Genomic DNA, 11462 nt, shown 5'->3' with positions numbered 1-11462 from the left:
CCACCAAGCTGGGGACCAATAGTGGTGAACCAGTTATAGATGATGAGGATGCAGCGACCAGCCTGCCAAGTATGAAAGCGAGATGATATGATGTTTTCCTCCCGTTGCTTCAAAAGCCAAGGGAGGTGCCTAGCAGCCCCCTCTACCTGGTGAATGAGTGCTCCAGCATGTTTATCCTGCCAGACATCTGAGCTTGAGAAGGAAGAATGGGTACTGGCATCCATTGCTGCCTGGGCACTAGCCATGTCCAACGAAGAACTGATATTAGCACCTTCACCATCAATGGGCATAAGGGCATTTGATATGGACTCCTTCACTTCGTTTATTTCAGCCTTCAGGAGCTGAGGGTTCAAGAGCCCAGAAAGTGCTGCAAACTGTGAAGATGTCATATCAAGCTCTAGCATATTGCATTGCTGGCTGCAGCCTTCCTCCTGAAATTCCTGCAGCAGCTCCTGACAATCTCTGAAAATTTAATTAGCCTAAACCAGAATAACACAGTCATTAACCTACTGCAGGTCTGAAACTGATAAATAATGATCATACTCTTCTTCAAAACCCTTCCATCGCACTCGATAGAGTTCCCGGCCATCCTAAGTGCACATTAAGACTTCAATTCTATGAAATGAAATATACACACCTCAAGCTCCACCATGCCAGTGATCTTTTCAACTTCATAGCTGACATTAGCATCTTCAAGAGTACCATTCTTGTCAGGGTTGACATCCATATCTTCAGGATCATGAGCATCCTCTCTATCCTCATTCTCCAAGTCATCATCCTCACTCTCAATGACTCTATCCTGGGTCCTGCACTGTCGCTTAGCCATGGTAGAAGCTTCTGGTGGGCCAATATGCTGTCTCTTCTTTGGAATAGTGGGCTTTGATTGTCGCTTTTTGACATTGTGATGTGAAGCCACACCGACCTTCATCGACTGGGACTGCAGTTGACATTTTGCCATAGGAATGATTTGTTCATCAACCACATCCATCAATAACTGCACACGGCGGCGTTGAGACAGAACTTGTTCCTGACTTTGAATAGGATTAAATGGATACTTGCATATAACCTTCTCTCCTTTCTCATTGGTATAGTTGAGTTGGGAAAGCCATAGTGACTGGTCCATGGGAAGTACACGTAGCTTCAGGGAAGCATTCCACTGGGCCATTGCAAACTCCAGCATAAGCCGTGGACGATAGGCTGCTCCCAGCACTACTTGACCCTGTTCCAGATACTTATTTGCCTTTTCATCCTGTGCATCAAATTTGTTGCCTTGGTTTCCAAATGTGAGAGGACCATGTACGCCAAGACCAGAGGACCTTCTTGTTGCATTCCGTGAGGCATATAAGACAAAGCCAACTCGAGATACACCACCAGTGGAATGGCAGATAGCAGTTACTGCTTCATCAAGCTTGTGAAGTTCCTCTGGGGCCAGTCCTGACCCTACTGTATTAGGGTTCTCCTTCGGGGCAAAGCCAGAATGAATGTCATTTCCACGGAATGACAGAATTATGATCACAACATCCAATTCTCGGCAATATAACCCATGCCTGCCAAGGCAGAATGCACCTGGATCACTACCTTTAAATGTTCTCAGTACAGTAATAATGTAAATGATGCTTTGAATACACACCAGGAGGTACTCGTAGTAACAGAATGAATAATGTTGGAAACATGGGATCATCCTTCACATCCACATGCCATGACCCCTGAACACTTCCAATAGCAGATTGCAATATCCCACCAGACTGAATTGACGATACATTCATCTGGCAGGAAACAGGACCGCACTCCAACGATGCAAAGGAGAAGACATTGTTGTCTCTCATGAGAAACTCCAGGCACTCCCACTCCTCCCGTGAAATACATAGTGGCATGACAAGACGCCAGATCTGGTGGAGTAACAACAGCACCTCACTAATTTGTACACCTGCCTCTCTTGTTGCAGCCTGTACAGCAGGCCTTAGCCTTCCTTGACCATCACCCTCCTGAATAGTTGAAGCCAGGTTATATGACCCATCAACTCCAGAAGCATCCTTGTTTGACCTGTCATTGACCCGCATCCCAGGCAGACAATATATTGGGGTGATGGCATTTAACTCATCAGAGCCTTCCCGCCCAAATGTCTGTAGCCATAAGCTTCCCAAGAGGTGGTAAATTTGGCTGTGTTCTTCATACTGTGCAAGTGATTCCAACGTATGTAGGCAAGCTATAGTGATTGATTTTGTTGGATTGTTGTCCACCTGGTGGACAAATGGAATGCCCGGAATCAACTGAGTCTGGCCAGGGATGGGCGGAGTGATTGCCTTGTCCTCATTGAACTCTAGCTGAATGGTCTCAGGAGGAGCTGTGATCTTTCGCATTGCATCCTTGTGATCAGGACACAGAGATGGGTCATAATTTGTGACATATCTATATCCACGTCTCCACCTCCAGTCTGGCTGGTCATTGACTGTAAAAATTTGTGCTTGGGGATACGTCCATCCTGAAGGTGGTGTGGCTGGTGGGTTTGGCTGAAGAACAGTTTTGCTGGGTATACCCTGCATTGACCGGCCAATTTCCCAATGATTATGAGCCAAGGGGGTGGAAGCAGGATTAACACCGCAGGTTGGAAATCCAAACATGTAGTTAGGAAGTTCATCATCTGACATCCCCTGTAAATCAATATTGGAGACACTAGGATGTGATTTTGTCAGATACTGACATACAGGAGGAAATCATTAATACTCACCATGTAAGAGAGTTATGCTTGACAGCTGGTGATAGTGCCATGATTCAATGTAGTTGCCAGTGAATGTACGAAAAATGTATAACTTGAGTTATAGGGGGTTTGTCAGAGGAGGTAGTAGACGGCCAGCATCATATGGGTCACGTGATATGATGTAATGTAGCCCGTTTGGACCCCCAGCTTTCAAAAGCTGGGGGTCCAAACGGGCTACATCATTACATCATATCACATGACCCATACAGCAACAGAACCGGCAACAGAAGGGACAACAGAAGGGGCAACAGAATTTTTGAACAGCCCAGCTTCACTTGTGTGATGAGTCATTGCCACCATGGTCTCTGAATTTCTGTTCTATTTACTGACAGTGATGACATGTTTGATATCTCCTTCTTGTCCATTTCAGACGCTGATATCTAACGCATGCTGCGCATTGACAGTAAGATTATCTCGTGAATTCTCATGGTCATTCCTCATCTGAATCAACACTGCAGGGGTCCTATGCTCAGTGTTCAAACGAGTCTTCAGGTGTTTCCAGCAGCTCAAGATGTCACCCATGGTGAGCCATATTTTCTTACGTCTCCTTGTATTTTGACCGTTTCTTATCAGGCGTGTTGCTGGGGATGCTTGGTACCCTCAGACCAAGTTGGGCCCGATTTTCCGAAGCACTGGCAGGTGAAGACTTGAAGTTACTCTCTATTCTTACATAGGATACCTAGTGCTCATCTCACTCCCCAGGCCCTGTGCGCACTAGTACTGGCACATTCGCACGATGGTCTCTTCGACCATTATACACCGTGCTTCGCAACGGGTTGCCTTCCTTACTTCCACACTCTTCGACAAAGGTTAGGGACTCAGAGGCACAACTGCGCGACCAGGATCTGAATGTTTTTGTGGAGGATAAATCTACCCTTACCCTCGACCTCTGGGACAAATAGCAAAAAGCTCAGAAAACCTAGATGCCTGACATACTATTCCTTTTTGTGTGGTCCTCCAACAGCGTCCTGGTCTTCATCGTCCTTGTTGACCCATGTTTCGGGACACGCTCATTCGACAAGCTCAGTACCTTCGCAGTCAAACTGGTCAGAACGTCGTACCTTTTTTTGCTGGTTTGCTGTCGACTTTATCATCGCTGAAGAGCTGCTCGTTGTCGACATCCTGATCAACGGCTTTCTTTTTTGGTTAGCATTGAAAGTCTTCTCTATGAATTTTGTGCCAGCAAGGAAGGTCTGGGCGCGATCTTGCTCGCTGAGATTCTAGGTCTTATCGTTTACAGTGGCTCGACGGACCACTGCGATAATGAATCGTCGACTTCACATACACTTCAAAAATCGTGTCCTATTCAAGACCAATCAGTCGAATACGATATGGGAAATGAAACAAACTAAATTATGAAGTTGAAAGTGAATGGTCAATTGGTCGGATGAGTGGCCTTGCTAAGTCGAGTGCATAAAGACGACTGAACAGCGGCACGGACTACGGAAAACACGGGAAATTCAAAGCAGAGTAGAGATTAATTATTTGGTTAGAACACTGCGGTGAACAATGCCATAGGCACATACTACATTCATGCAAACTTTGTCTCGTTGATGATCACTTCGGGAAGGCCGAGCTAGAACGGAGTAGTGAGTGATGGGCGCTGTTCGCCTCAAAGAGTCAGGCTAAGTCGTGGACATCCGAAAAGGAATACTTGACCTAATTCTGACTCGGCTGAAAACGAGTGAACCCCTCATGTTGAAAAGGAATAAAATCTGTAGGATGGTTGGCCCCTTTGGACATTGCACTAGCGAATGGGCGAGTAGACCGTCTCGCATTCTTCAGAGAGGTATGCCCGTATAACAGAGTCTACCGCTCGAGGGATACATTAAGCACGTGTATGAATTGTACTTGATAGATTTGTAAGATTAAGTCATACTGAGCTCCTCCAAGCTAGACAGTCCTCGCCGACTGGCATGCAAATCGACCTGTTTACAGACAAATTAGAATGCGAGGCGTCAATTATTGTGATTAATGATATATAACAGAAAAACGCTGAAAGATAACAAAAGGAGGATATCAGTGTGAACGTGATCGGCCAGTCCAGTAGACTAGAACGTCTTGTCCTTCATAGAATTCACTCTGATACAGGACAGAAATTGGATATATATATATATAAACGTGATCGACCATGTTCTAAAACCATCAGTGATCGTCGTCGTCGGACGGAGACGCACAGCAAAGGAACAGCACAACACGAGCCCACTATTTCGAGTTGTTGACGCGTTTTGCTTTGTCGCTAGCTCGTTACGGCCGCCGAGTAACATACAGTGCCTGCAGATAAAACTCAAGAAACCAGCTATTGATAACACATCCCTCAAACGACATACCTTCTTGTCATCTAGTGTAGGGGCGTCGACAACAGGAGGACTGCGACGAGAGGAGGTACCAGGTCCCAGTGGATGTTGCTGAGGTTCGTTTGGTTCATCGGTGTTTGGCCGGGAACGGTGGAAGAGTGAGGGAAGGAGAGCGAGGAGCGCACGTGGACGTGATACCCAGGATGTTGCAAAAGCACTGCGGCGGCGACGTAGAGAGGAATCAGGATGGAGACGGCGGGGATTGGAAGACTGAAAATATGAATATCAGAGCAAGTAGTGCAGGTGAATTGTGGTAACGCACAGGACCGGTGACCGTCTTGCACGTTTTCGAAAAAGCCTGGTGTACTTGACATGGGGCTGGACGGATGGGCGGACGTCGCGTAGCATTAGCCTGGAATGCTGATATCAGGATGAAGGTCAAGGTCAGAAAAAGACATGGCGTACACCTGATAGCTTGTGCGTGTGGGACATTAGCGTGTTTCATATCTGAAAAGTTACAAGATGATACATACCTTGTTTTTGAGTTCAGAATTTTGTGCCTGATAGTCATTGGGAATGAGATAGCGGGTGAGAATCAAGTTGGCACTCACATCAGGTATGGACAGAAGGTCTTCTAGGCCAGCTGTTTTGAGGGTGTCTTGGATGTCCCATATGTACACGTTTCTATCGTTCCAACCTGCAGTGGATAGCAGTGTTCCATCACAGAATCGATACAATTTTCGTGTTGAAGAGGTGGCCCGATTTGGAGGTTTGTGTCAATATTCCAGAGAGGCGCTGTTGTATCCCATGATGCACTCGCAAGGAGGCGGTCGTTGGGAAATAAAATGATGGAGTAGACAAGACGTGTGTGACCCTCCAGCACAGCGATCTGCTGCCATGTGGCAGTGTCGAGTGTCCCAATCGACACCCCCCCCGGCGTTAAGCTTCTTTTCATCCCATGTCCAGGTTAAGGACCAAACTGGTTGATTGAGTTCGATCATGGACAGCAGCTTGCCCGTCTTTGTGTCCCAGATGCATTTGCCGTATTCAAGTCAGCTTCAAATACCGCCGGAACCGCCATACTTGGCGCGGGTATTTTTGCCAAGGAAGGTGTGCAGATTAACACGAGGCTTATAACTTGATAACACTTCAACTTCAATAGCACACCTTCCTGCACCGCAAACGCTTGGCCCTCTCGCACCAAAGCTTAGAGCTGTTTACTCGCGATCAGAGAAGACTGCGTGAATTTGCTGCCCAAGCAACGTTAACCCTCCTCAATACTACCCTTGATTGTCTACTATGACGGAAACCCATCTTTCAATCTTGATACACTTCTCGCTAGACCTGACATTTCATCCGTTATCGTCATTCTCCCAATCACTCAACGAACAAACATCATCTTGAAAGCACTCGCTGCTGGAAAGATAGGTGAAGTCACCTTCAGTCCTCATACCGTCAACTTCATGAATAAGGAATCAAAATGGTTCAAGACCCCGTGGCGAACTGTTCCGGACGTGAGAGAATGTCAATATCCTCGTTCTGATGTATGGTCTGACAAGTTCTGGCTCGCGCCTTTGCTTCTATCGGATTAGTATCAAGGAGGCTTCCTGGTAAGATTCGTGTTGTGCCCACCTCAACAAGCTGATACGTGGATGAGCATAGCTTGATGATAGTGTGGTTAGTTTCAAATACTTGCAGAAACCCGCAACTGACTTGCTTTCACTCTGCCGCAGCTCTTCATGTCATACTCCCAATTGCTATGACATACCTCTCCAGGTTTGCATCGCTTAACAAGGATTGGCTTGCGCCCCATGATACCATTAACACAATCATGCGGACAGTTCGCATAGCATTTACGAGCTCAGTTTCGCTGCACCCAGCCCATCTCGTTCCGATGCAGGTCGAGGTCTTGCCGCCATCACCGGTACAGATGGCTGGCTCCAGGTTCAGCAGACCATGGCTTGTGACCTCATCCACAACGTCGAGAATGGGTTCAAGTCGGGCACCCGCGATGCAAATGGGGTACTTGGACCCAAAAAGGAGGAAGTTATTGATGAGCCTATGAGAGGCGTAGAATTGGAGCAGGTGAGCTTCTTTGCGGCCATAGATGAAAACTGAAGGGTGTTGCGGTTATTGAGGCGGCCTTGACTGGTGGTGGTGAACTCATAGAAATTCATCAGCCAGTCCTAGACTGTCATATGGCACGGAAAAGTTGCGGAAGTATATGATGTACAAAGCAATCGGCATGTAATCATGGGATCTGTTATCGATGTTCCTTTGCGCCATACACATATATGTGTTTTGATGTCTACTGTGTCTCTTGTAGGTAGTTTTGGATACCGTATGTTTATTATATGTCACTAATGATCAGAATGCATGATGGTACGGAGAGATTTTCGGGAATTCTGAGCTGCGTCACAAGTCGACAATGGCGCCGAGGCACCTGATGTAAAAGGTAAAGCGAGATAGGCAAGATTGGTTCGTACTTTGCAAGTTTTTGCCATATTGTAGTGAGACGAGTAGTGGGATGCATATAAGTGCAGGCATTATTGAATAATTAACCCTACTGATGGCGACCAGGTCAAAACCACCTATGGTGCAAATTGAGTGATGGAGATCTTCAAACACCATTTGTACACCTCAGGGATTATGACGATAGCTCACAACTCCACAATTAAACCAGGTGATCCGACTTCCTGTGCAAAACTCGAAAAACGAATGGTTCGATATGCCGGAAAAGAGTATCGAAAACAGAGGCAACAGAGCGATTACAAAACGCGGAATGTCCAACAGTGAGAAGACAGATGACTTATCGACCAGAAGGTCGTAAGGGCTGACCGGGAGGAAGAACAAAAATTGTAGGAAGCCGGAGATTGAGATCGGATCGGTAAACAGTGAACACCCTGTATATTACACCTGCCGATACACCAGCCTTGCATGTTCTCGACAATCGTGGCCGCGTATGCGTCAACCTCTACGTGTTGTGCGACTGTATCGAGGACGTTTCGGCGCCTAGGAGCCTGTGCTTGCAAAGATTGGGCTTGGGGGACAGCGCTAGAGTGTTGTGTGGTGTTGCTATTAGGAGGGCGTGAGGTGCTTGCGGCAGAGTTCGCAGGTTTCAATGGAATTATTTTCGTCTGTCTTTCTCTTGCTGATGCATTCCTCTACGTGGATATGAGATGGGGTGTGAATATTCGAGGACGACAAAGATGACATACATGTTTGCCCTTGGCATACGGAACATCGACGACTGCGGTGTGATGCTTGATATTTTCACTGCCCTGTCTTCTACAAAGTCAATTTCGAACCCAGTAAAAAGGGCAGGGTCGGGACTCGGGACAACGTATCATGAGCATTGGAATGCATGGGGCGGAATAAAGAGGAAAACCGAACAGTAAGGGTATTTACATGTGATGCCCATGATCGAGGGTGGATGCAATGTCATGCAGAGACCTGAGAATATCAAAGTCAAGAAAGAAGCACTGGATGAGATATTAGCGACATACATGAATGCGATCCAGTAGGTCATCGAAAAAACCTTGGGGTACCTGGCGCTGGGGACAGTCATAATTAATGCATGAGATGACAAGCTGTAGAACTGACTCGTGGCATGGGCGGTTAGAATCCGAATCAAGGTTGAGATGTATTCATAGTATGGCTGACATTTCGTGATGTGCATAGCATAAAATTATCATGATTCTAGTGGTCATAACATAATGATATGTGTATGACGTACTAGTGTAGAAACATGAGGTATGAAGGAAGGGGAGTCACAATGGTGGTGATGCTAGTGGCTCAAGGTCTCTCTTATGACGGAGTTCCTCCCAGATCTCGGGGTGTTCTTACGTACTAACACATCCGGTTGTTCAGGTACCCGGTATATGCTAACACAACAGGTGGGAAGGAAAGGAGCCGCTACTGCAGGATATCCAGGGCAAGGACATCTATAAGTTGAATCCGGTTGGCAGCCTGATCACAAAATTGCAGTCCTCTCGCAAAACTGCTCGTGATTTGGGGTATCGCTGGGCATGGAGCGACACATTTGTATTGATAAGAGCAACTGAGCTCTTAAGAATCGGGTCAACTCCATGTTCATCTCCATTTGAGCGCTTTCAGTACATCTGTTCCTTCTTAACGCGTTGCTCGCTAATTATAGTTCCATGAAATCAGTTCAACAGGAAAGGTAGGTTAGTGCTACGTTGATCCTGTTGTCAATTCTCATCTTCCATGTAGACTGACATCTTCACTATCCATGTGATCTCACCATCCGTTGTATTGGCCTGCGACTACCTGACGATTTGGCTGTTGGAATGAATAGGAATGGTTGTATGCATGCTCCAGAAGTTTCACATGTACAGCGAATGTGCGGTAGTGAGAAATAATGGTATGATCGGTTTGCATGGCAGGATCTTCCTTGTTTGGAACAGGTAGGTGCTCCCATGCGTGCAAGCCTACCTGCTTCGCGTTGGTTTATGGATCAAAATCATAGTAGGCTTGCACCCTTTGCAAGCCGAGGCACGCTCTTGAAATGACGTGGCAGTTTGGATCGACCTTTAATTCCCTTAAACTCGGGAAACGAATAATCTATTCAAAGTAAATTTATGTCATCCAATACATAAGATTGCTACGTACACTTGGGTCATGCAGAAATTGGGCCTGAGAAGAGGTCCAGTAGTCTCCTTGTTCCGTTCGGAATGGTAGTAGCGGCCCGTCTGAAAGGAGTTGTTCGTTGTAACCAACTTGGGGGATTCAATAACAGAACAATACCCTTAAAATGAAATCATACATACATAGTCTGTCCACATTCGAATGGTGAACCGAAAGAAACCACGTCAGTAATGCAGGTGGGTAATTTGCACCTGTTCACTCACAGAATAAGATAGGATCGAAACCGGCCTATGCAAAGATGAAAATCAAGATCGCTGCAGATGGTCAGAAGGAATTGCTCACATAGTCTGGGTAACTCTGCAAATCTGGATGATAAAGATCAACAAGTTTCACTCGCACGCAAGTAACTAACCATTTGTCCATTCCCACCCTAACTCATCGCTAGAGTAAGCATATGTCAAAGTGGAAACAAATGTATTCCACCCACGAGCAATAAATGAACAGTGTTGTGCACACCTCAAAGCGACCCACAGTTGATGAAATCTATATCTCTTTTCGATTCTGCGGTATGATTAGAAAACTCGTCCCAGCTGTCAGCATATTTATCAATATATATAATACTGACAGAAACTAGGATGTACGCTATCGCAGAATTTTCGTCATCACTGAACGCAAAGAGTTGGGCGACTCCGCATCTCAGATCATTTGCTCTGGCTTTGAACATCCTTACAAATGCAAAATCAGCACCAGCCTCGCGCAACATGTCTCCCAAAATACTCACTTTTGCAACAAGTCTATGTGGCTACCTTCAGGATCTGATGTACTAGAAGCGTGGCAGTATGTCCTCTGCCACCTGGAGAAATACGCCACTTGTCCTGTCTACAGACCACATTTTAGCAAGAGTGGTCCGGAGAGGAAAAGGTAACGTTACTGAGTCATCCTTCTCGTCGCTAAAGTCGAATAGGACTCCGCTGACATAGGAGAGAAATGAGAGTGGATGATAAAGAATTTGCTTTTTACCTCTAGCAGCCATGATTTCGACTTTTTCTTGTACAGAACAGGAGGAAGGCCATTCTCAGGTACATCCTAGTTAGATGGGGTGGCACTTACAGGGGTGCGCCCGATGCACCAATAAGAGATAGCCCCCCGGACGTTCTCCTTATGGGAGACAGTCATCCTCATGCACCCCGTGCGCTGCCCATCCGAGTCGAAAAGTTATTGGATTGAAACAAGGTCCCTGCCGACGAAGTCCGGCCCTTTCCTCTAGTTATGCCATATACCCTGTAAAATATCCTTGATCCTACCCAAGATACTCTTGCCCGCGTCAATCTGATCCTTCACTTCCTGAATTTGGACCTTAAGTTCGTGTATCTGAGACCGCACTTCCTCCTTGTTTTCCTCTGCAGCCTTTTTTGCCTCTTGCGCCATCATGTCTGCCTTTTGCGCAGCCGCTTTGGTCTCCATGGCGATGTCGGTCATCCGGTCCACAAAAAGAGTGTTTGTTTTTGAAATTGCCGCTAGAAATGACATATTTTCATCCATCTTGCCAGTCAATGTTGTCTTCAAGGAAGTAATCGCTTCTGTAATCATCTCATCTTCTGAACGGTAGTTAGTTGACAAAGTTGAATATCAATTGAAGAACTCACTAGCGCTTGCCGCTGTGCTGCCTGCAGCACTACCGAGCCTGTTGGATCCAACAGGGCTGGAGGTCCTAGTGCCATCTGACCTGGCGCTGTCATTCGAATCCTCCGCAGTCACATAGTTTTGAAATGGGAACTCATTAGCAAAACTATCGAGTG

General features: G+C 46.4%; 3 protein-coding genes across 3 annotated transcripts; 1 reads left to right on the top strand and 2 right to left on the bottom strand.

Moving 5' to 3' along the window:
- Window positions 1-5005: 5005 nt before the first annotated feature.
- F5147DRAFT_777848 (uncharacterized protein) lies at window positions 5006-5547 on the bottom strand (the record flags this gene model as incomplete). The annotated part of the gene is made up of 4 exons (XM_041442039.1): window positions 5006-5032; window positions 5089-5325; window positions 5378-5467; window positions 5521-5547. 4 exons carry the CDS (start codon window positions 5545-5547, stop codon window positions 5006-5008), a joined length of 381 nt encoding a protein of 126 aa, XP_041288744.1.
- Window positions 5548-6054: 507 nt separating this feature from the next.
- On the top strand, window positions 6055-7173 carry F5147DRAFT_816255 (uncharacterized protein; the record flags this gene model as incomplete). The annotated part of the gene is made up of 7 exons (XM_041443566.1): window positions 6055-6165; window positions 6218-6318; window positions 6398-6569; window positions 6648-6665; window positions 6718-6727; window positions 6789-6831; window positions 6897-7173. The coding sequence occupies 7 exons, from the start codon at window positions 6055-6057 to the stop codon at window positions 7171-7173; spliced, it is 732 nt and encodes a 243-aa protein (XP_041288743.1).
- Window positions 7174-9363: 2190 nt separating this feature from the next.
- On the bottom strand, window positions 9364-9789 carry F5147DRAFT_816252 (uncharacterized protein; the record flags this gene model as incomplete). The annotated part of the gene is made up of 3 exons (XM_041443565.1): window positions 9364-9506; window positions 9556-9639; window positions 9684-9789. Coding segments are annotated over 3 exons (333 nt in total), but the record flags the coding sequence as incomplete, so codon positions are not given.
- Between the last annotated feature and the right edge of the window lie 1673 nt (window positions 9790-11462).

Source organism: Suillus discolor, assembly GCF_016758755.1.
Source record: "Suillus discolor strain FC423 chromosome Unknown F5147scaffold_63, whole genome shotgun sequence".
In the NCBI taxonomy this organism is placed as follows: Eukaryota; Fungi; Basidiomycota; class Agaricomycetes; order Boletales; family Suillaceae; genus Suillus; species Suillus discolor.
This window is presented reverse-complemented; position numbering and strand designations above follow the sequence as displayed.